We start from the raw sequence: 24,636 nt of genomic DNA, 5'->3' as shown, positions 1-24,636 counted from the left end.
TTTATTGCGGTGATGAAAGGCGGAGTAGACGGTTAAATATCATATCATGCATAGGCATGCATGAGTTGCATTCATGCATGTCACTCGGGAAAGACGCAGGGGCATCCCGGAGAAGCAAGTGGAGAAGGGATGATCGCCATGGCAGAATCCATCAGGAAAATTAAGTGAGGCGAGAAACACAAGTTGAATGGCCGTCCTCGGGATGGAGGGTGAAAGAAAAAAGTAAGGGAAGTCGTGATTTTTGTTTAATGGGGTCTGGGCCGAGGCAACTTATCGGCGCTTGAGCTCAGTAGCAAGGCAGTCAAGGAGCTGTGAAAAATTAGTGACTGATGAAGAGGTAAAAAAGAAAGACAAAACATACCGATTCCGTAGCAGCGCCTTGGTTCACCAGGTACTTGCTGAGGCCCCGAACAACATCGATTTGCTCCTCGGGGGTCAGGCCGTTGATGGCAACCTCGATCACGTCACCCACAGTGGCCTTGTACACAGCAATGAAGCTGTGGTAGTACATGAAGGCGAAGAATCCCATGATGAATTGGCAGTCCATGCGATCGGTGATACCACCGTGGCCCGGGATCGACTCGCCGAAGTCCTTGATCTTGAAAGTACGCTTCAGACCGGAAGCAAAGAATCCACCGAAGGGAGCGATAAGAGAGGCGAATGTAGCGAAGCAAAGAATGTGGAACTGGATAGGGGCGACGAAGAAAGTCTTGTCCAGGCCGAACATATCGAGCGAGTAGGGCTGGGGGATGAACACCTTGTTGGGCACGCACTCGAGGCCCGTCAGGACATTTGCTCCCAGGTCATTGACAGGGCAGATGAAGTACTTGTACCGCATCAGCCAGTTAGTCAAGAAATAACCGAAGATGATGGTGCACATCCACGCGCCAAGGAAACCCTCAACGGTTTTCTTGGGAGACAGCTGGATCAGCTGAGTACGTCCAAATGTAATACCACAGACATAGGCGAAGATATCGTTGGTGATGACCAGCGCAGCGGGGAGGAAGAACCAGATCATGCCCTCGAAAATGTTGTTCATCACAAAGTGAGCCTGGACAACAATCAGGTACAGCGCCATGTGAGTCCAAGCAAACTGGGTGAACTGGAACCGATAGTGTCCTTTTTGCAGCGATCCGACGAAGAACACGAAGCCTGACTGTCTCAGTACAAAAGTTCAAAATCGAAGATAGCTGGGGTCACTACTTACCCATGACGTAGAGAGTAAAGCTGATAAAGCGGTGATGAGTTGCCAAAGGCAGCAAAACCTTATCCACGAGCAGAATGTGCTTGAAATAGTAGATGACGCTCTCCCCGTATAGGAAGTACATGGTCGTCGCGAGGAAGTACCAGTTCAGGGACTTGGTGAAGCGGAGGTTCTTCTGCCTGCTAGGGACGTTGGCGATAGCAATAACTTCCTTGAACGAGACGATCTGGATGGCAGTTACAAGCCCGATGATGTAGATGTGACCAGAGAACATAGCGATGAAAAAGCCGGCAATCATCACGAAGGTCCATATCGTGCGGGTAATGAAGGTCTGTTTCTTTTTCTCGTATTCGGATTGAGCAGATTTCTGCGAAATCAACGGAATGGGTTAGAGATCAGTTCCGATTCACAAGTCCAGCAAGACTCAAGCTCACCTCTTCGGGGATTGTGGTCGGCTGAGAGACGCGGCCGTTGCTGGCGATGGAGGGTTCCGAGGCTACATCGCTGACCTCGGAGGACACGCTCGCCCGCCGCTCACCTTTTTGGTGATTGAACCTAATATTGCGACGAGGCATGATGGATAAAGACTTGGAGGGGGGTCGTTGAAACTCTCAAAAGAAGAGAAGGAATGGAGCGGAGCGAACTGAGCTTGTCAATCCGAAAGCGGTCAGCTCCGTCAACACGGTTGGGATTTGTTGAACGCGCCTCGACAGCTGCGCCTCGTCTGATTCCTCTCCACAATATGGTCCCTGCGCTAAAATTCAGGCCTGTTCTTTAACTCCACTCGTGAATTTGTACTCCATTCATGGCGGGGGCATGGACAACGACGATGACTACTTCTCCGACGACTTCGATTCCCTACCTCCAAGTACCTTGTATCAGCTAGAGCAGCACGCCTTCCAGGCCACGCAGGCGCCCGCGACACAGCAACATGATCAGCCGACCGTGATTGAGCCCGTTCAAGCGGGCGCGTCTGCGCCCGCATTCGCAACCTTGAAACCGCCGCCGCGTCTACACACAGGGTTGACAAATGACTACAATACACTGGAGGTGGGAGAATTGGAGGCGGAGATCCACGACAATGCGGATGGACAGTCAGTACTTTCGCAAGGCCATCATGCCCTGGCTGCGGACAATGGATGGCCCACCAATGGCGGGCTGGGCGATGTGATGGAGGTGGATGACGAGTACGGCCAGGCAAATGCCTACGAGCTGAATGCTCGCCTAGAACAGGTAGAGAGAGTCCTGCAACCCTTCCAATTGGATTTAACGGCTGATGTTAGCCTTTTAGATGGAACGAGAACGAGAGCAAATGCGACGCGAGCTTGCCGAGGCCAAAATGCTGGCAGAAACGAAAGCCGGAGAAATCGCAATTATCCGGTCGAAACAGACAAGAATGATAGAGGAGTACGACCGACAATTGGTGGCTTTACGAAAGTCCATGACAGATGAGGCCAGCAAACACAGGGAAGAAGTGGAGGCAGCAATGTCAGAGGGGAAAATGTTGGCGACAGAGAACATCTTCCTCCAGCACGACCTGGCCGAGGAAGCCCATCAGCTGCGCAACTATAAAACCAAGCATCGAGCTGAGGAGAAGGCTGCCCCTGTGACCCCTAGGAAGTCCCGAGTATTACCGTTCCGTGATGGATTCGACGATGACGAGATTGCCGCCTTGTCGCCCACCAAGTCAGCGGCACGATCGAAGAGAGCCACACCCACAGTACCCGGGAAACGGAAGCGACAAGCAAGTGTGGATAGCCCGGTCCCACTACAATTGAGTCCTGCAGGAGAAACGATGATAGTCGACGCACCTGGGGGTACTGCTGCGTCTTCCTTTGAAGCAGAGCACGAGTTATCAGGGACGGATAGCCGTGATAATCAAGTCATGAAACGACTTCTCAATCACCGCATGTTCCCTGGCCAACAGACCGACCTCGAAGCATTGACCAAATTTGCCTTCCCTTCAGAGCCGCACCGGCCTCTGTCTAGCATCGTCATGGACGAGTTAGCCAAGCTCGACCTCGGCAGCTACGTGTTGGAATACATGTACATTATCGGACCTCTCTGGCAGCGTGCATTAACGGAGCGGTTCTACGACCCGGTATCTCGATTCGCGTCTATTACCAAATACGTCTTCATGATGGATGATGTTCCTCTTTTGGACCTGATTGCACCTTTGGCCGGTGTCCTTCAAGACTCGGTCGAGGTCAACGCGGTCCCTCGGTTCCGCTACTCACCAGCTGCACGAGAAAAAGCACGAGTGGTACGACAAACACCACAAGCCGATCTCCAACCGGTCGATTCTACCGAGGCTCTCGGCTTGCTTTACCATATGGCGTGTGGACTATTGCATGTCAAAGGCGCACTTGAGAGTCTCTGGAAACATATAAGGCATACATTCATCCTAGTGATGTTGCACGGCTCTCAGCCACTGAAGGACATCATGCTCATTCTGCAGCTACTATCAACCAGCATTCGCCCGGAGTCATTCGGCCCCATCATGTCCTCCGAGCAAGAGCAGACAGATGTCCAACGGTACATCGTCGACCGTCTCACGCACATGTTGAGTGAATCCGCACAGCCAGACGAGGGCATGGAGCCTTACACCCCTTACGACATCTGCGCCATGCGGTTGGATGTCTTACTATTGCTGGAGTCGTTGTCATTTAACCCCGCAGCCCCAGGTCAAGAGCATGGCAGCAGCATCATCGCCGCCCATCCCAACGCACTGCCCCGGCTGTTCCGGTCAATGCACGACGAGCTAGACGCACTGTACTCGTTCCCGCCAGAGCGCGACTTGCGGGTAGCCTTGGTCAATGGACTGATGCGGCTGATTTTCGGTGTGATGCGGCGCCACGGGCGGTTCATCAACATGCAAGAGAAGCTTGCCTGCGTGCCAGGAACTAAGCAGAAGCACCTGGTGGTGCTGACCCGCCTAGCCTTCTGCGATGGGGCTATTCTCGAGGCCGGCATTGATGATGAGACTATTGATATGGCACATGAGCTGCTAGAGGAGTGGACGAATCCGCAGGAGGCGGAGTCGCTGGCTGAAGCGTTTCCGAGCTCGCGGCGAGATTAGGGAAGCATTTGTATGAGATATTCGCATATTTGGCGTGGCGCATTTATGGACTTTGGAGTTGACACAGCATGTTCCTATGAAGTTTACGAGTCTGAGATACCATTATTAAAATCAATTTTCTCGCGGTCCAGATGGGACAGAATTACAAGGCTGATACCATTCGTAACAAATATGTGATGATGTAGGTGGTGTGAGTGGCATCCTAAATCGCAACCACAATTGAGTATGTTCATTTCGAACTTCATGAATTTCACGTATACTTCCAGCTGTGGAAATGGATACATAGCCGGAATCGACAACCTATTGATTTTAAGAAATGCGAGTCAGCAATGTGCTGTTAGGCGGCAATAGTAGTGGCACCACAGACGACCAGCCACGCGCGAGAAAACAGCGTTGGAGTATGAATTACCCAACAATAGCCAAAGCAAACAAGAAACAGTCGAGTTCAAATCTAAAGGGAAGATGGCGAACTGGGACTTTTCCGGCATTGCCTACGGTTGCTATTCAAAGCCGAGTTCGTATTGGCATATGCGCTAAATCTCGGGTACAAGGTGTTTGGACCCTCGCTTCAATGAGTCTCGCAGCGGAATGAGCCGCTGGGACAATCGTGTGACTATTCAAGCCAAGCCCGTATAAGCATATGTGCTGCATCTCGGGTACAGGGTGCCTGGACCCTCGCTTCAATGAGTCTCGCAGCGGAATGAGCCGCTGGGACAATCGTCACTTTTTCACTCGTTAGTTCACGAGTGGCGCCCGCTAGCCTCATCGCAGTGATGGATCTCTGCAAACTCGGTATAGCGGCATAAAACCCCGGCACTGGAGCCTACCCACTATTGTTCTAGGACAAGGCCAAAAGCTCGCGCAAATTTGCAGACATTGACCCTAGTTCTCTGTAACACGACAATGTAGGCTATATTTGAACTAGGAAAAGCACCGAGAAAACCTCATGGAAGATCTTTCTAATTCATACCTTGAAATATTCTACGGTTTTTGATCGATCTCTAGTTTTTTTTTTTTTTCAAAGCAAAGGGATTTTCTTAGCGAATGGAAACATGGCACGTAGTGGTTTTTTGAAGTTTTTTATATCTGCGATTCATTCCCTTCCCCGCCACGGCGAGTGGGTCAGCCTTTCACTGTTGAGTCATGGGGTGCAGTTACGCCGCGAGGGTCTGATCGTCTACCTAGTTTCAGTCAGCATATTTATAGGGCACCACTAGAGGCATTTCAGTATAGCGTAACTACTACCAAGGGGAAGGCAACAATGTTATCATTTGCCCGAGGAGCACTATAAAGTCTCTCACCGGCTACAGACCGGTACATATGTAGCTTCACATTATTTATCAAATTTTTCATTTTGGAAATTATATTGTCTCAATACTTGACCTGCTCTTCATTCAGTCGAAATGCCCCTCTGCGAAGACTGTGACACGTGGGACCTGGAGATGAAGGGTATATTTGGTGTCAACTTGGGCACATATAGTGACCTACTCGTGAAAGCGGAAAAAGGGTGCGACTCGTGCAAATTCTTCTGTGCGATTCTTCAAAACTCAGACCGCTACAAACATCAACTTGATAAATTATCCGAGAAAGTTGTAGCTTTCTGCAACATGCGTCTAGATGCAAGAGAGCCGGGAGAAATTGGTATGACGATGTCTTGGGACGACCTGTGTTTAGACATGTGCGTTGCCAGTGATTATGATGGTCTGTCTGCTCGAACTCTTGTAAAGTGATTGAAGGCTAATTGTAATGTGCTAGGCCCACCTGTTGACGGGCTTGATCGCCTTCGGCATATTCCAATCAATTCCCAGGACGAAAGGTGTTTGAGTCAGATTTCGTCCTGGATATCTGAATGCGCAGAGCATAAGGAGTGCCGTCAATCAAATTCCGTCTCTTTGCCTGAGAGGGTCATTGAGATTTCCCCCGATCAAACGGTGGCTCCACGTATCATATCTTCTGACGGACAAAACGGATCCTATGTCATATTGAGCCATCATTATTCCGGGGAATCTAAGATTCCGAATGCTTCAGAGCTATTAGAAAACGGCCTGCCCGTCACGCTGGACGTAATCGGCTTTCCTAAGGCTATAGCTGATGCCATTGATATCACCCGGAAATTGGGCTATCGGTATCTCTGGGTTAGAGAGATTTGCATGACAGCAAGCACATTCTCTGAGAACTCCTTGCGCTTTGTGAGCGTCTATGCCCAAGCAGCATTGATGCTTACAGCATCTGCTGGGCCAGAAGCGAGCCACGGAATATTCCACGATAGGAAAGTTCTCTGTTCGCCAGGTCTTGGAACTGGAAAAGACAGATATTTCCGCCCACGAGCCCTACGTTGGATGTCAAATATCGAAGAATCACCACTTGCTGGGCGCGGTTGGAATACAGTGGAGAGAATGCTCGCTCCGCGCATCGTTCATTTCACAAAATGGCAGATGGTCTGGGAATGTGCATCTGGCTGTCAATTTGAAGCTGCAAAAATTACGGATGATCAAGGTTCTGGCCCATCCATCAACGCCTATGAGAAAGGTGCTTTTCAGCAATATGTGCAGGATGCACTCCAACAATCCTCCCTCGAGCTCGATACCAGCACCAATGATACAAGCGAAAAATCCACGGCTCGGCTACAGACCTGGACCAAAAGTGTTAATGCACTATCCTGGGGCGATTTCGACAGTCCGTCTGACAAATTCCCTGTGATAGGAAAAATAGCGCAGATCATGAGCAACTATTCAATGGGAGACTATCTGGCCGGGATCTGGAGCAACCACATCATATCTGGACTCACCTGGGGCCGAATGTTTTCTCTTCTGACTCCGGTGCCAGAATACGTAGCTCCGACCTGGAGCTGGGCCAGTGTGAATGGTCCCGTGGCCATAGACAATGTTCAGCCAGGTAGTGCTATGGAATCTTTGTGGATTCAAAAGTACAACCCAGTTCTCGTCTCGCACCACATTCTACTCAGCGACCCTTCGAACCCCTATGGTCGTGTCTTAGAAGGGTCGCATATTGTTCTCGATGCGGCCTGTATTGGCTTCAAAAAGCTAACAGATGGTGTCATGGGGCAGGAGGGGGCATTTCAAGTAAGACCAATTCTGGATAGCTCGTTGATGTTTGATTGCGGCTGCTGCAGACCCAGACCCACAGAGGTCCAAGAGTCGGACTCAAGCAAATTCAACAAAGAGATTGAGCATCATTTCTGCGTTATCCTCAAGGTTAGTGACTGGAGTACGGAGAGTGAAGGAGGCGGCTCGTGTATGTGTCTCATAGTGAAAGCTTCCGAGAAGGGCGATTCTTTCACTAGGGTTGGAGTCTTGACGGTCGGACCCAATTTTTTGGGTAAGCCAGTGAATCCTAATGGCACCTTCGATGCATTGGGCTGGGAAAGACGTAGGATGAAGTTGATCTGAATAGCACGGGTACATGGTCGAGCGAGAGAATAAATACTTATATCCTTGCGACAGCCAAGATATGTATATAGAGAGAGAGAGAGAGAGAGAGTTGCATTATCCCCGAATATAGCTCCCGTCTGCGGGGCTCTTCCTGGGTCGCCAACGGCCGTGAGGCCGGAAAATGAGTAGTTTTACATCGGTCTTAAGCCTGTTTTTACCCCGCCAGTTACCCCCGTTTTATCTTTGCCAAACTTCTATCATCCTTGTAGTCCTATTGCCAAACTCATTCCGCCATCCGTCATCGCTTCTATAGGCGTTCCATACGGCCTATTCACTACTTATCCCCCGTCCTCGTAGCTCGCATTAGCATTTCGTTGTCCGTGATGGTTAATGGATAGTTGTCTATAGAAAAAGTGAAGAATCGATATAAATTGCTCTAATATGCAATTAGTCCCCCGTATAGTGCCAGCTATACGGTTGATTCGCCTGCTACTATAGTCGGAGATCACTCGCTGTCCGCGCGGGGTAGCGGTGTAGGTAATAGATACTAGAGGCGGCTAGTATTTAGTAGGAATCTCGTAGTCTTCCGCGCGTGCTCTATTATCGCTAGCGCCTACTCGGCGCTCCGTGGGGTTAACTAGGGGTAACCCTAAGTCTACGCCCGAAGGTTAGAGTTAGACTGCGCCAAAACCCGCGCCAACCCGAACCCAACCCAACCCGAACCCGCAAATGGGTTGGGTTCGGGTCGACTTCTTTGACCCGCACGCGGGTTTTGGGTCGAGGTAGATAACCCAACCCGAACCCGCATAACCCGAACCCAACCCATTTAGGTGGGTCCTCATCTTAGCATTATTTATGAAGTATTAGTCTATATTTTTAGGTATTTGACTTACAAGAAAGGCCTCTTTCTATGACTATAGTGTGTGATGTAGGGCTAATGAATTCCTGAAGCTATAGCACTAATTTCTAACGGCCGTCAGAAAATAGGGTTATTAAGCTATAGTACTGGCTTTTTTGACGGCCGTCAGAAATTGAGGTTCAATTGGTTTATAATATTGATTACTAATGATATACCTATTACTTATCCTCCTGCCGAGGACGCTTGCGCGATCTTTTAGATGCGCGGCGTGCCTGAGTGCTTTCTAATTGAGGGAGATCTACCTCATCGTTATCACTATTACCTAGCTACGGAAGCTCCTCTTCGTCCTGATCCTCGCCCTCTTATGTATCCTGTTCTTTATTATCACTAATTAGATCTAGCTTAAACTAATCAGGCGTATACTCTCTCTCTTCTTCTTTACCCGCTTCAATTTCATTAAGAGTGAAAAACTCTTTCAAAAATATAAAAGAGTCTTCCTAGAGGTCGAACCTTGATATATAAAGATATATCATTAGTTCCTAGATTATTGTGCTATTTAAGCGTTCTCGGCGATAATAATAGATATCCTACGCCGTATTAAATAGACGTTCAACTCTAGCACTAGTTGCTAGGATTAAAAGGATATCCTAGGCAAGGGTAGCAATAGCTGGAAAGCGATGTTGATTCTCCTTCTAAAATAGGAGGGGTGAGATATTAATAGTATCTATTATTGATTAGGAAGAGGAGAAAGCGAGAGAAGATAAAGAGATACACCGCTATTAAGATATTAAACTACCTCGTCCTTAGGCGACGATAGTTAGCGTTTGCTTCCACTAAGCATTAAATTAAGATGTGAGCCTACTTAGGTTGACGCCTGAGAGATAGGGAGGCCTTACTGAGAATAAAGACGCTCTTAGTATAGAGATAGAGCCGTCTTAAAGCTCTTTCGATATTAATCGCGCTATTAATCGTCCTAATCGTTTATAATAAAGAACTAAAACTTATTTACTAGCGCGAGCATTATTCTAACCGTATAAAGATCCCCTTAGATTATATCCGTCTGCTAATAATAGCTAGCGAGCTTCTTACGCGTAGCCTTAAGCGCCTTGCGTATTGTCTTTTTCTAGGGAACTTTTTTCCGTGTAAGCTAGTCTATTAACCGCTTAAGGTGTTCAAAAAGCTTATTATAAATTCGAAACACATAATAAGTGGTAGCGTCCTTTGTCTTTAATAGCTTAAGGGTAAAATTAAAGAATGGCTACATAATCTATAGAAGGTAGTCAATCTAACGCTATTTATCCACATTAAGCACTAGGTTAGTCCGATCATATTTAATATAAAAGGGATTAAATATCGATTGGAGCCACTTTGCTCGTCGAAGCATTAGAAATATAGAGTTCTAGCGTGTTTTGACATCCTATAAGGGCACAAGCTTAGTTGCTTTAGTCTAGAGCTTAGAAAATGCATTACGGCGCTAAGGGCTTATATTAATATAGATCGTAAGGTTGCGAACCTATTTAAGATAGATAATTAGTATAGTGAGAGAAGTGAGAGAAAAGTGAGAGTTATTTACCTTATTCAATATCTAAGTAATATCCCGCTTCTTTATCTTTGCATTTGTATAGGCAAGCTAAGATCGCTTAGTCGTCTAACGTATCTTGGTTATATCGTTCGTAGGCTCCGCTTTCATCTATCTAAGTAGCTTATTCAAGCTTAGTTAGATAATATATGCGAGGCACGGAACTCAAATAATAGTGGTTGTATCTAACAGCGACTGCTATAAGGCATTAACTAAGGTATTATTATTCGATGCATTATCGGCCGTTATTATAAGTATTTAATCCTAAATCTAATGCTGCATAAGCATATCTAGGAGTATAGCGCTAAGGTTCTCACTAGAGTGCGTTCCGGAAAGTGGTTGAAAGCTAAGTAGAACCTCTTAATACTGCCAATCTTCGTCGATAAAATAGTCGGTGATAGCTATAAATACTTAAGAAAAAGGAGATATCCAATAATCAAGGGCGATTAATATCTTTACATAATTAGGGAGCTTTCGTAGGATACTTTAGTGCCGTTCCTTTACTATAGTTTATAGGCGACGACGAATAGTCTTTACGGAAGGGATCTCAAGGCTAGAAGGGGCGCGTTAAGCCATTTGAATTAGGTTATAGAACTTAGGATACTTAATAAGCCGAAAGGGAAGACGTGCGACCGTAAGGAAGATAAGTAGCTTCTCTTCCTAGGCCTCTTAGGTGAACTATTCATTTATAGGTTAGGTATACTTCTATTCAAAGTATTATATTTATTAGCGATTTCTAAGGTTATATCTTTAAATATAATAGAACTTACTGTATCCTATAGAAATCTAGTAATACTAGCCCTTTATTGAATATTCCTCGCGCGCTATTAATATATAGTGGTGTAAAGATGCTTTATCAACGTAGATATACTATATCGATTTGTGCCACTAGGAGTCCTAGTAGAAGATAGATACTTAAGGATTAGACCGCAGCGCTTATATATAACCTTAGGCTAGCTATTAGAACTCTCTACTACTTAATTAAAGTGCTACTATAAGTCCGCTAAATAGCTAGCATCCTAGCGGATTTTGCTAGTCTTTCTATAGTTAGTCTCAATCCACTAGTCCACCCACTCAGTATACATTATACGATCGTAAAGTACGTAGTTCTTCCTTCGATTAGGGCTAACGCGCTTTAAAGCGGATGGAATTAATAGGCGAGGCTACGGCCGGATAAAGTCTCGATTAAAAGGGTCGAATGTTCGCTAACTGCTAGAAGGCTCAGGGGTAAATAGCTATAGGGGATCCAATGCGAGGTACGGAACACTATCTATATTATTATAGAGAGATGACAAAAATATATCAGAATTCTAACTTTAAGACATAATATCACGAGGTAGGGGAACAGTAAGGGATAAGTGAGAGTAGAAGTGAAGGCTTACTAAAGGACATTTATAGAAGTCAAGCGCTAGATATAGTAGACTCATCATTTTATTACTATCTTAGACTAGAAGAGTCCTATAATTAGTGAATAGTAGGAATATTAAGTGGAGTATAACCCACAGAACCTATTCAAAACCCACGAAACCCACCAATAACCCGCAAAACCCATCCAGAACCCGCACATAACCCGCAAAACCCATCTAGAACCCGCACATAACCCACGAAACCTATCTAGAACCTATATATAACCTATGCCCAACCCGCGAAAGTATATTTAGCCCTCAAAATTTTACAACTTGATTCTAACTTACTACGTTTAATCCTATTTTATAGACACCACACCTAAATAAATTACGAATAGACTTATATTTATAATAAAACAAAGCATAAGGACTAATTTAATAGGAGGAAATAATAAAATTAAAGGTATATATAAGATAAAATAATAAAAGCAAGACGTTTCCTCCAAAAGGTACACCACCTTTATTATATGTCAGATATATATTTCTATAGAATAGAAAGGCCATTCTAACATTCTCACGCTTCCACCGTAACCCTTTAGACGGATCCTACTAAATATATGTAAATAACTAATTACTGATATTAATTAATTAATATACAGAGGAATTTCATTTTATTTCAAGTGATTAGAGCCAAAGTCAATAACTTAGGAGGATTATGACCAGAACATATGTAAATAACAGTATTTAATTAAGATGAATCAGCCAAATTATACACGCCAAGACCAGGATTTTATGTAAATTCGGGTCAAGATGGGTTATTTGCGGGTTTTCAAATCTAAATTTGTAACCCGCTGGGTTGGGTTCGGGTTACAACTCATAACCCGAACCCGCAGCGGGTTCGGGTGCGGGTTGAAGGTCTTGACCCGCATTGCGGGTTATGGCGCAGTCTAGTTAGAGTAGTTAGGATAGTTGATTAAGACGTAACGTACTATTTCTGAGGCCTCGCTGCACTATAGGCAATGCGCTATATTAGCCTAATTTACGCTATAGAGGAAGGTATTTAGGCTAATCTTCTCTATATAGGCTTAAATAAGCGCGCTGCGCTTCGCGGGGGTGAGGTCTTAGTATAGCGCGAGCGTCTTGCGAGTGATTTTAGGTTAGAGTCGTCGTAATATACTACTATAGACTATATAGGTTATAGGGGTAGGTTATTAAGGAACGTAGCGTAGTAGCTAAGAGTGTCCCTCTATAATAGGCGCTACTCTATTATAGCTTTTGCTACCTTGTCCGCCTAGTCGTTTCCGTCGATGCCTATATAGGTTAGGATCTAGTAGAGCGAGGTCTACTAGCCTTATTAGGAGCGCTAATCGAGTAGATAGGTGATTTCTTTAACTAGATACTAGCTAAAGGATTATTATAGGTTCTATACGAAAAATAGCGCGCTCTAGTTATTAGTATAGATCTCTATATCCTATTAAAATTAAGTATTACTAGGTTTACTAGGCTATCTAGAGAGTTATAGGGCTAACACTAATCCCGCGAGCTTAGAAGCCTATACGTTATAATATCGTTTATAGCCTAGGTAGGCCTTTTCCTCTATAGGCGGTTCGAGGTAGACTACGGAATAACCTATCTCCCTATAGTGGCTAAAGCTATCTATATATACCTTTAGGGTGTCTAGCGTAGCTACTTATATAATATTATAATAGGTGATTGCCTCTATTTTCGAACTTATAATAAAGATTAGGGGTAGCGTCCACTATAAAGGTACTATAAATAGTCGTTATATTTCTATATCTATTATATCTATATTAGCGCGTAGTAGAAGTTCTTCTTCCGTGGCCTTTAGAGTCGTTTGCATTACCGATTTTAGGTAGTGAATATATCTTGACTAGATACTACGATAGAAGGCTAGGGATAATATAAGCTAAGTAAGGGTCTATAGTCGTAAATTCCATAGTCGACACTCTATAGGTAGGAGGTATAGTTCCGCGTTATAGGCCTCGCCTATAATAGCCTAGAAGCCTCTAGAGATCCTATAAGCTACGCGTCGCTAGATACTATTAAGGGTAGTGATTTATCTATTATAGAGTCTACTCTATCCTCGGACGCGAGGGATTTACTAAACTAAGGCTATATAGAGTGCCCTTAGGGCGATATACGCGTTATAGATCTATCTCTTCTATTCTAGTGATAGGCCCTATTTACTATAGCCTAGCGATGCTATAGCTTATAGGCCCTTAGTGTATTTCCTATTAATTTAGGCTATATATTCCTTAAATAATAGGTTTTAATTAAGAACGACGTCTAGTAGTTTTGCTAACTTACTTAGCTAGACGACTTAGCCCTATCTAAGGTCTATAGCCTTAGTATAGCGCTCTTAGGGGTTAGGAGTGGCTATAGCGCGCTTTTAGAGGGGCTAGAAATAGACTAGTGCGAACTTTTCTAGTATAAATATTAATACGTAGGTTCGCGTCTATAGGTCGTAGACGTCTATAAATATTATTGCGAGTCGTAGGTAGTTCTCTTTTACTATATCTCCTTCTACTATTATAAACGTATCGTCGATATAACTAAAGTTATAGCTAAGTGCGTAGTCCCCTATTAAATCTATATTATAGAATAGGAATAGGATAGGTGATTGCGGAGAACCTTATAGGATTTTAGTTTATATGCGGGCGCGTAGTTAGCTAAATTTAGGTAGTTCTAGGGACGTAAACCGTTCCCTAAGGAATAACGCCACCTAAGCGATAATATAGGTAGGGATCTAGCGTTTCTTAAGATTATATAGGAGCTATTAATAAGAGACGTTGTTAAATACTCTCGAGATATTAAGGAAGAGTGCTAAGACTGTTTTGCCTCTCGCTATATCCGTCCCTTAGCCCTTCTAGCCACCAAAGTAGTTAATAGGTAGGAGATTATACTCCTCCGCTAAGTAGCTTAGCCTAAGCGCGATGACTCCCTCTATAACCTTTCTAAGGGTATTAAGGAGTGTAATAGGCTAGTATACTTTTGGGATTCTATAGTCTAACTTATTAGGCTTCCGTAGAGTAATTATATATACTTCCTAGAAGTGCTCTAGGCAATAGCCTTCTTAGAGGTATCTATTATAGAGAGTGGCTAGTGGTGGTGCGAGAGCGTTAGATAACGCTTATAGGACGCGGTTAGGGATATCGTTAGGGCCTAATACTTTTAGGGGTCTAGGTTAGTGGATCGTCCGTCGGACCTCGTCTATATTAATTTTCGGCGCGTCTATAGTGGGAGGGTACTAGAAGTATTATATATCTTCTAGATTCGCTAAGGGAGGAGGGGGAAAGAAAGACTACGCTAGTAGGTCTATCTTCTATTCTAGAAGGAAGTAGAGGTTTCCCTCCTAATCTCGTAACGGGGGGGGTATAGGACTAGAATAGGGTTTTATCCTTAGCCTATTTAGAGAGCTACTATATCTATCCCTTTTTGGATGCCTTAGTGATTTTGCTTTTATATATATCCTACTTAAAGCGCTTAATTCTTTTTTTAGTAAGCGCGGTCTTATACCGGAACTCGTCCTAGAGTGTGTCTAGTGTGGAGGCGTAGTATCTAGTTTGGAACTAGACCACCACTTAGTAAGCTTATTTCGCTTCCTTCTATAAGAGGCGGCACTTAGATATAAAACTAGGGTGGGATAGGGCTATAGGATTTAACTACGAGGTGGACGCCTTAATAGCGTTATAGAGGAGGTCGACTAGATTAGCGACTACACTATCGAGTGGTTGCGAGGTGTTATTTAGGAGTTCCTCGTGCTAGTATTATAGGGGGAGTATAACTAACGCTCTAAGTAGCTTTACGTCGAGGGCCTTCTAGTTCCTACGCTAATGTATAGGCTTCGGATAGAGGTCGATATCGAATTCTAATTTAAATAGGAGGTGATTAGAGATACTAAATAGTTAAGGAACCTCGTGAACGTGCTATAGCTAGTGTTAGAGGTCGCTAGATATAAGGTAGAGGTTGAGGGTTATACTAAGATTAACGTAGTCGTCTTTAATATATTCCTTAGAGGACTATATTATAGGCTACGTTATATCCTATCCTATATATCGTCGGTTCCGATATAGCCTTATAATAGTGCTATAGGGTGTTAATAAGGCTAATAGGAAGGTTTCGATGACGATTTTTAGCTTAATTACCTATTCTATATTCCCGCCTAGTGTTAGGTGGTTCTTAGCGCTCTATATTAGGTCGTGGATATTAAAGTCACCTACCACTATATAGTAGTAGATGCCTAGGATACTATCTACCTTAGCTAGGGATTCTTTAAGGTCGTTAATACCATCGAGTCTCCTAGGAGGGTTATATATATTATGTATAAAGAACTTATAGGGTCCTTAGGTGATATAGATCGCGAGTATATATTAGCTAAAGTGCGCTAGTTGCTATAGTAGCGTCTTTTTAACGTATAGGTATACCCTAGGTATATTAGGTAGGCGTACTATTAGCTAGACGAGGTTAAAGTACTACTTTACCTCTAGCGGGAAATAGGTGGTGTTGATATCGCTAGAGATATTATATACCTATAGTTCTTAGATTACGAGGATAGCGTAATCGAGGATATAAGAGTCTCTTAGGAATAAGGCTATTATATTATCTAGGGATTTCTCTACGTTATATTATAGGATATAGAGGGTTTGCTTCGTGGTGTCTTGCGCCTAGGCTAGCGGCGTTATAGCTATCGTAGGTGTCCTAGCTCCCCCTCCTTAGCTAGTTTAGTTATTTAGAAGGGTGCGAGATCCTTTCCCTTTCCTAGGTATCGTGGAGCTCTCTAGCGAGCTAAGCGTCTCGAACTAGCTACTAGGCTTTATAGAGAGCGATTAGGTCCGTGATTAGTCATCTATTTTTATATAGGCCCTTTAAGGCTATTAGCACTAGATATCTCTTACGCCACCTAAGGGACTACGAGCTCCGTATCTTTAGCTGTTACTCTAGTAGGGGTTATAATATATCCTAGGGGCTAGTGGTTTTTCGTTTTTTTATAGGGGGGCTAGACTATATAGCCTCGTCGCCGCTAAGGTGGGTGGATCTTCGCTAATCCTTCTTTAGCGAACTAAATAGGGAAATTAGTTAGTTATTAGCTTCTAAGTTAGACGCCAAGAATTATTAGACCTCTTAGATTCTTAGCTAGGCCTCGTCGATATTAGCGGGATCTTAATTAATATCTATTAAGGAGTTCTCTAGGCTAGATAGGTCTAGCTTTAATAACTCTAATAAACTTAGAGGCTTAGTTAATAGCTACGAGCTAGCTTATTCTAAGTTAGATATCACGACGAGGTATTAGTTTATACTAGTCTAGCGGCCTACGTTATAGAGGGATACTAGGCTAGTAAGGACGCCCTAGATAAGGGGGGTTAGCGTTATTAGTAGATAGGTGGTGAGAATTTGCTTCCTCTTTCGCTTCCTACTATTAGCCTAGGACGCTAGTATAATATCTTATAACGATATTATAGGGGTTATATCGACTAGTAGATTCTCTACTAATAAGGTCGATGCTAGATATAGGGCCTAGTGTATAGGCGGGGTTGGTAGTAGGGCGGGCTCCTTAGGGAAGAACTTCGCCTTATTCTCTTAGTAGTATTTCGCCGTTTCGGCTATAGCGAGGCGATTAAGGTAGTTTTTGTCGTTAGCGACGTATGGTCCGTAGTAGTTAGTATATTTATATTAGCTAGGGTTCCCTTTATAGGGATAGTTAGTATTCTCGTGATCTCTAGTATAGAAAAGGCAGTGAATTAGGGACTAGTAGCCACGCTAGACGTATCTATAAATAAGATAGTGGTTGCACTAAGCTAAGCGCCCTCGAGGGTTATATAGCTCTATCTATAGGGTAGTCCCCTTAAAGTAGAGAGGGTTCCGTAGTATTTAGTTAGCGTCGCTAGCACGATAAAAGCTAACTATTAACGAACTTTTAGGTTTTAAATAATATAGGATACTACAGTCGCTTATCTATCCTATATAGATAATATAGGTATTAGGGATTCTCTTCTTATTCGTATACTTAATTAGTTCCTTAGCCTCGCTATAGCTAATAGCTAAATCTATCTTAGAAATCTACTCTTAGGGGACTCCGTGGGCTAGGATCGAGAAGGACGTATAGATAATATAGGCCTAGCGGCCGTGCTAAAGATAGAATAATCACGTATCACTATTCTCTACTAGGTGATCTATATAATCTAAAAAGATCTAGATATCGCCGCTACTAAAGATATAGATAGCGTTAATATATCGTGCGGCTATAGATAGATATTTATCGATTACTTATTGGACCTCCTTAATAAGGTTAGGGAGGGTCTAATTTCGATATAGAGGCTAGACCTTATCCTATCGGACTTTTAGGCCTTGGTTGTGCCACTCTAGTGCTATCTTTTTAGTGCGTATCGATAGGGGGGCGTTGCTTCGGTACTAGTGCTAATAGGGGTCGCGGTAGCGACGATATACGCTAGTGGTACTAGCGTGGTTCCTAGGGCGGGGCCTAGTAGGCATTAGCTATTAATTCTAGCACTAGCCTTTATAATTTAGTCTTAGATAAGTTATATCTTATACTTACTAGCCACTAGGGACTTATATATAACCTATACTAATACGGATTCTATAGCTATAGATATCTCGAGTAGGTAGGATACTAGCACTAACTACCGTGCGCGATCTTTTGCGATTAAGGACACCTAGTGATAGTAGGTATATAAGTGGTGGATCGAATCGACGAGTATTTAGTCTATATTAGGTAGAGCTAGCTATATAGTGCGAGGCATCTTACACTTAGCGTACGGAGTGGGTTTTATATAGAAAAGGACTTATAATATAGCACTTTAGTAATTATCTCTAGAATAGGTATTAGCGAGGGTTTTATCTATAAGGAGGCTCGTTAAAGGGTAGGCAAGAGATAGTCTAAGGATCCGCGCGGTCTAGGCACCTACACCTAAGGTCTTTAGGGGGGGCGCGTGCGAGTGGAGGCCAATAGCGAGGGGAGGTAGGAGGATCTAGAATAATAATAGTGATAGAGATTTTGGCTTATACTAGTAGTGGTAGGGCCTTCTACTACGCTATGTATAAACTAGGTAGCACCTTATACTAGCCTGCGTCCTCGGTGTGCGGCACTATATATCTCTACACCGCGTTAGTGGGGCCTCCTAATTATTAACTATACACCCTTATTGTAGTACGCGTCGCACGCGTTCTAGGGGGCCTTAGGGGGTGTTAGTCCCGTCTAGGTGGGGCCTATAGCATAAATAGTGATCCTCGGCCCTAGTTAGGTGAGGGTGGGTGGGTTAGGACGGCTTATGATCCTAGGCTCTAGTTAGTTAGTTACCGTGATTTTGGCGTGATCTTGAATGTCGAAAAGTCTAGGGGGTGTTAGGGTCTAATAGATACCCTAGGGTGACGATACTATAGGTTATTACTAATATATATATCGATGTAGGTGGTGCGGCGGGACCTATCTTTCGAGGTGAAGTATTAAGGCGCGTAAACGATGGGTGCCGCGGCGGCGAGGATGAAGAGGAAAAGTATTAAGGCGCGTAAATAGACTGCGCCAAAGCCCACCGGGCCCAACCCAACCCCCTATGGGCCGGGCCTTGGGCCTGGTTCCCGGGCCTATCGATGGGCTATGGGCTGGGGTAGATAGCCTATAGGGGCCCATTGGGCCTAAGTGGGCTACAAACCATGCAAACAAATGGTATGCATTATTTATATAATATGAGTCTGTATTTTTGGGTATTTGACTTGCAATTAGCCCCTCTTTGTACGTCTATTTTTTCTGATATACGTTCGAAGAATTTTTAAAGCTACGGCACTAGAATTCTGACGGCCGTTAGAATTTTAGGGGTATTTAGCTATAGTTTTGGCTTTTTTGATGGCCGTCAGAAATATAGGTTTAATTCGCTATAGTCTTAATCACTAATAATATGACTATTAATCGTCCTCCTGTCGAGGACGCTTGCGAGATCTCTTAGATATACGCCGCGCCTAAGTGCTTTCCATTTTAGGAAGGTTATTATCGTCACCCTTATTATTATTTAGCTAAGGTTCATCCTCGCTCTCCCCCTTAGCTTCCTAGGAGCCTTCTTCGTCTAAACTAATTAGATCAAGCCCGAACTGGTTAGGTGTATCCTCCCTTTGCTCTTCTTTTAAGAGATCAATCTCCTTCGTAGTAAAAAACTCCTTTAAGAGGGTATTCTCCTCTTCTTAAAGATCAAACTTTGTTAAATAATGAAACATCATTAGCTCTTTAATTGTCTCCGTCCTTAAGCGGCCTCGTCGATAGTGGTATATATCTCGTGTGGTATTAAATAGACGTTCAACACTAGCATCTATAGTGGGAACTATAAGGATATCCCACGTAAATGCACTTATCGCTGGGAACTAATGCTGGTTCTCTTTCTAGAAAGAAAGAGGCTACGCTTCGATAGTATCTATAAAAGGTAAGTAAGTGTATAGTAAGGAGTTAGGTAAAATAAAAGACATACCACTATTAAGATATTAAGCTATTTCGTCCCTTAGCGAAGCTTTATAGCCCTTACGTCTATTAAGTATCTAATTAAGCCACGATCCCTTCTTTGCTGCTGCTTAAAGCGTAGGTTGATCTTATTGCGACTTAAGACGTTCCTAATAAGGAAGAAGGTACTCCTTAAAGCTCTTTCGGTACCTCTCGCGCCACTATTTATCCTAATCTATAGTTATAAAGAATTGGAACTTATTAATAGGTGCTAGGATTGTTCTAATTGTATAGAGATCACCCTAAATATAGTTAGTCTAGCTATAATATTTGCTTAGCTTTTGTTTCCTAGCCTTAAGTGCTATAAGTATATTCTGCTTCTAAGGCACTTTCTTCCGTCGAAGCTAGTTAACTAAGGACTTAAGATACTTAAATAGCTTATTATAGATTAGAAAGATAAGATATATAGTTACGTTAGTGGTCTTTGAAAGCTTAAGGGTAAAGTCAAAGAATAGTTATATAATCTATAAAAGGTAATTAATTTAACGCTATTTATCTATATTAAGTATTATATCTAGCCGATCAAACGCATAATAGAAGTCGGTTAATACTAATCGAAGGCGCTTTACGCGTCGAAGTATTAGAAACGTAGAGTTCCATCGCGTCTTAACGTCCTAAAGTAGTAGTAGCTTACTTTCTTTAGTCTAGAGGTCGCGAAACGCCTTACGGCGCTAGGAGCTATAATTAATATAGATAGTAAGGTCGCGAATCTACTATAAAGTGAGTTAAAAGCTAGAAGTAAGAGAAAGGAAGAAATACCTTGCTTAAAGTGTACGATATCTATCGCTTCCTCGCACTTACGGTTGTATTCGCCCGAGCCCTCTAGGACCGCTTAGTTATCTAGCGTAGCTTAGTTATATCATTCTCTAGGGCTATATTTATCCTATTAAGTAGCTCATTTAAGCTTAATTAAATAATATAGGCAAGGCATAGGACTTAAATAAGATCTATAGAATCTAGTAATAACTACTATAACGTAATAAAGAGAGTCTCGTTGTTTAATGCGTTATTAGCGATAACTATAAAGACTCTATTCTAGATCTAATGCTCCTTTAATATATCTAGAAGTAATATATAAAGGTTTTCTCCTAAATAGACTTTAGGGGCTAGCTTAAAGCCTAGTAGAACCTCACGATATTACTAGTCCTCGTTAATAAAATAGCTAGTAATAGCTATAAATGATTACTTAAATAAGGATGTCTAACAGTCAAGGGTAATTAAGATCTTCGAATACTCTAGAAGCCTACGTATAATACTTTAGTGCCGTTCTTTAACTATTATCCTAAGACGACCACGGATAGCCTTTACTTTAGGTACTTTAGGCATTAAAGGGGTAGACTATATCATTTGTAATAACTAGTGGAACTTAGGGTGCTTAATAAGGCGAAATGGGAGCTAAGTGGCAATAACAAAGGTAAGGATTTACTCTTCCTACGCGTCTTATATAAACGCTTTCTTTGTTGCTAGGTTTTCTCTCTATTAAATAATTAGTATTATATTCGTTGGATAGTAGAAGACTTACTGCTTCTTGAAGAAACTTAGTAATCGTTTTTGTGGTACCGATTACCCTTTAATATATAATTATATCAAGATGTCTTCGATGCGTCGAAGTTCTATATCGCGAGGTACTAGCAGGAATAAGCGAAGATAGATACTTAAGAATCGTCCTATAGCGCTTATATATAAGTATTAGTGTGCCCTTAAGGGCGTCTGCCACCTACTCAAAATAGTTCTAAATTAAAGACTAACGCCTACTATCCTAGCTGATTTTGCTTATCCTACCCCTATCGGTTTAAACCCACCACTCTGCCTATTCGGAATGTATTATAGGGTCGTAGAGAACGTATCCCTTTATACGAGTAGGTCTAATACGCTTAAATATAGAGGGAGGGTGTAGTGGCGGTAGTGAGAAGGCTATCTCGTGATCGAAATTAAGTGCTAGTTGGCTCCCTCGCGAGAGAAACGGGATACTTTCCGTATCATCGAAGTTAGATAACGGAAAGATATTAGAGTGTTGGCTTTAGGACATTATAGCAAAAGATAAGCTCCGTAAGAGAAAAATAAGAGAAAAGTGAGAAAGAGGTAGGAAAAGAATAGAAATATACTAAGTGCTCTATATTAGTGTTAAGGATAGACTTATCACTAAGTCAGATCCTAGACACTAGCTATAATTAGTAGACTCTAATAACCTAATATAAGCCCGCCCCCCCTAAAGCCCACTAAAGCCCACTAAAGCCCACTAAAGCCCACTAAAGCCCACTAAAGCCCACTAAAGCCCACTAAAGCCCACTAAAGCCCATCAAAAGCCCACCAAAGCCCACTAAAACCTACCAAAACCCACTAAAAGCCTAACAAAACCCACTAAAAGCCTATACCTAGCCCATTTAGATTAAGTTTCCCCTCAAAAATTTACAACTAAGTTCAGTATCTCTACCTTTAATCCGAATTTATAGCCTACGCTTTGCCTATAATAATGTTAAATACTAATTAATAATAAAAGGATCCTAATAGATTTAATTCATCTACCTAAATAATAAATTTAACGAGTTGTTAAGGCTAAAAAAAAATAAAGTGAGTTTCCTTCTAAAACACACACTACCTTCAGTAAGGAAAAATATATATTTCCACTTCCACGTCACTAGATAGGACGCATTATAATAAAAAACTCCCTTTTCTACCACAATAGCTTTATATAAGTACGGTTAGAACTAGTAATTAATAAATTATCCCTTAGATTATTAATAGATACACTTAAATTTCCTTTTGTTTCAGTAGTAAATAAATAGAATTAAAGGGTAAGTTAATTGGTGACCAGAACATATATAAATAACAGAATTTAAATACGATTAATCAGCTAAGTTATACACGCCAAGACCATGATTTTATGCAAAAATGGGCCTAAATAGGCCTGAATGGGCCAAAACCTTCGGCCCATCGTGGGCCGTGGGTTGGGTTAGGCTTTTAGTTTAAGGCCCACGGCCTATGCGGGTTGGGCCTTGGGCCCGACCTCTGGGCCCATGTATGGGCTTTGGCGCAGTCTACGCGTAAACGATGGGTGCCGCGGCGGCGAGGATGAAGAGGAAAAGTATTGAGGCGCGTAAACGATGGGTGCCGCGGCGGCGAGGATAAGATATGTATATAATATGTCATGACACTCGCTTGACTCTCTGTATTAGTGTTTAATGCCCACCATGCTACGGGGTTGTCCACCTTGAATGGGCGGTGCTTTGTGTTGAGAATTAGGGGGTAGATAATCAGACGAAAAGAAGATAGACAGGTAATTGATGGTAAATTCTGATTGTCTTTTCTACTCGTTCTCAGGGGGATATTTATATCCTACCCCTGAGAACTGTTTTCTAAGAGAAATACATACAAAAATGTTCTCCTACACCGCTACCCAATGTCCATAGGGAAACCCCCTAAAAAGAAGCAAAGAAGGCGATATAGATAAGGAACCTACATATACGGGCGCCTATTTCCAATAACCTCATAGGCCTAGCTAACTAATTAGTAGCCATCGGGGCAGAGAGATGCCGACCGATATTAGCGCCTTAGGATAAGGGCTCCAATTTCCAACACACCCCCTTGGCTTCTCTCGTTTCTAAAGGGAAAAAACGTAATAAAATAGCGTCTTCTAATTAGTCTAACCAAATCTCGCTTAGATGGGCACTAATCCTAAATAGGAAATAGATATTGTTTTGTAGAAAGGTATTAAATCGCCTTCTTTCGTCCTAGAGAGGTTGAGTCTCTAGGGTCTCTAGCCAACTAGTATAGTAGCTAGTTTCGTAGGATACTTACTGCACCCCCAGAGGTGCCATTAGCACGCCTTAGCCCGTGCTACGCCGTTAGACCTCGTTATCGGTGTTCTCTAAAGCTATAGCTATCTAACGAACTATTCGAAAGCTACCTAGGGTAGAGCTTTCGTAAGGCCGTCGGCGACTAGCTATTTCCCTAGTATATAGTGTAGGGCGATCTTAGAGGTCTAGACCTACTCTTTTATCTAATAGTAATGGACGTCGATGTGCTTTGACCAGCCGTAGGTCTTCCTATTTTCTGATATAGCCATTATGGATAGGCTATCGGTCGCGATGAGTGCTAGAGAGGGGCCTATAATACTAATCTCTCGCATTAGATTCTATAGCTAGATAGCCTCGCTACTAGCCTTAGAGATACCTATATATTCGGCCTCTACTGATGATTTAGCGATATAGCTTTAGCGGCGAGAGCTCTATATAACTAGCCCTCCTACAAGGAAGAAGGTATATCCCATATAGCTTTTCCGGTCGATCGTAGATATAAATAATGTATCTATATATCCCCTTATTATTCCGTCCTCTCTACTAGTATTACCATCAATGCTCGCCGTAGATATAGCTATATCGCCCCTAATAGGGTGTTTCGATGCGTGGTAGGTGATTCCGAGGTCGCTAGAGTAGTGGAGGTAGTTATTGACTCTCTATAAGGCGTCAAAATGGTCATTATTAGGATTTAGGAGGTAGCTTAAGAGGGTAGATTCGTAGAAAGCGATATCTAGTCTTAACACTATTATCGCATAAATATACGATCCTACACCGCTTTGGTAGGTTTTGATGGCTGTCTACGAGGCCTAATAACCTTCTTTTAGTGGATGGAGCTCTTTAGTTATTAGGGTCGTTG

The 24,636-nt window shown here is 43.0% G+C and overlaps 3 protein-coding genes across 3 annotated transcripts; 2 read left to right on the top strand and 1 right to left on the bottom strand.

Annotated features, from left to right (window-relative positions):
* Positions 1 to 270: 270 nt before the first annotated feature.
* On the bottom strand, positions 271 to 1,779 carry cds1 (phosphatidate cytidylyltransferase; the record flags this gene model as incomplete). Its single annotated transcript, XM_058449846.1, has 4 exons — positions 271 to 309; positions 362 to 1,152; positions 1,208 to 1,571; positions 1,639 to 1,779. 4 exons carry the CDS (start codon positions 1,777 to 1,779, stop codon positions 271 to 273), a joined length of 1,335 nt encoding a protein of 444 aa, XP_058312190.1.
* A 241-nt stretch (positions 1,780 to 2,020) lies between these two features.
* On the top strand, positions 2,021 to 4,283 carry N7498_002783 (uncharacterized protein; the record flags this gene model as incomplete). Its single annotated transcript, XM_058449845.1, has 2 exons — positions 2,021 to 2,437; positions 2,496 to 4,283. The coding sequence occupies 2 exons, from the start codon at positions 2,021 to 2,023 to the stop codon at positions 4,281 to 4,283; spliced, it is 2,205 nt and encodes a 734-aa protein (XP_058312189.1).
* Positions 4,284 to 5,686: 1,403 nt separating this feature from the next.
* N7498_002782 (putative HET domain protein) lies at positions 5,687 to 7,693 on the top strand (the record flags this gene model as incomplete). The annotated part of the gene is made up of 2 exons (XM_058449844.1): positions 5,687 to 5,984; positions 6,039 to 7,693. The coding sequence occupies 2 exons, from the start codon at positions 5,687 to 5,689 to the stop codon at positions 7,691 to 7,693; spliced, it is 1,953 nt and encodes a 650-aa protein (XP_058312188.1).
* Positions 7,694 to 24,636: the final 16,943 nt, after the last annotated feature.

Source organism: Penicillium cinerascens (assembly GCF_028974065.1).
Source record: "Penicillium cinerascens strain IBT 15544 chromosome Unknown contig_1_segment0_segment0, whole genome shotgun sequence".
NCBI lineage: Eukaryota > Fungi > Ascomycota > Eurotiomycetes > Eurotiales > Aspergillaceae > Penicillium > Penicillium cinerascens.
The sequence above is the reverse complement of the archived record's forward strand: the minus strand, read 5'-3'. Positions and strand labels throughout refer to the sequence as shown.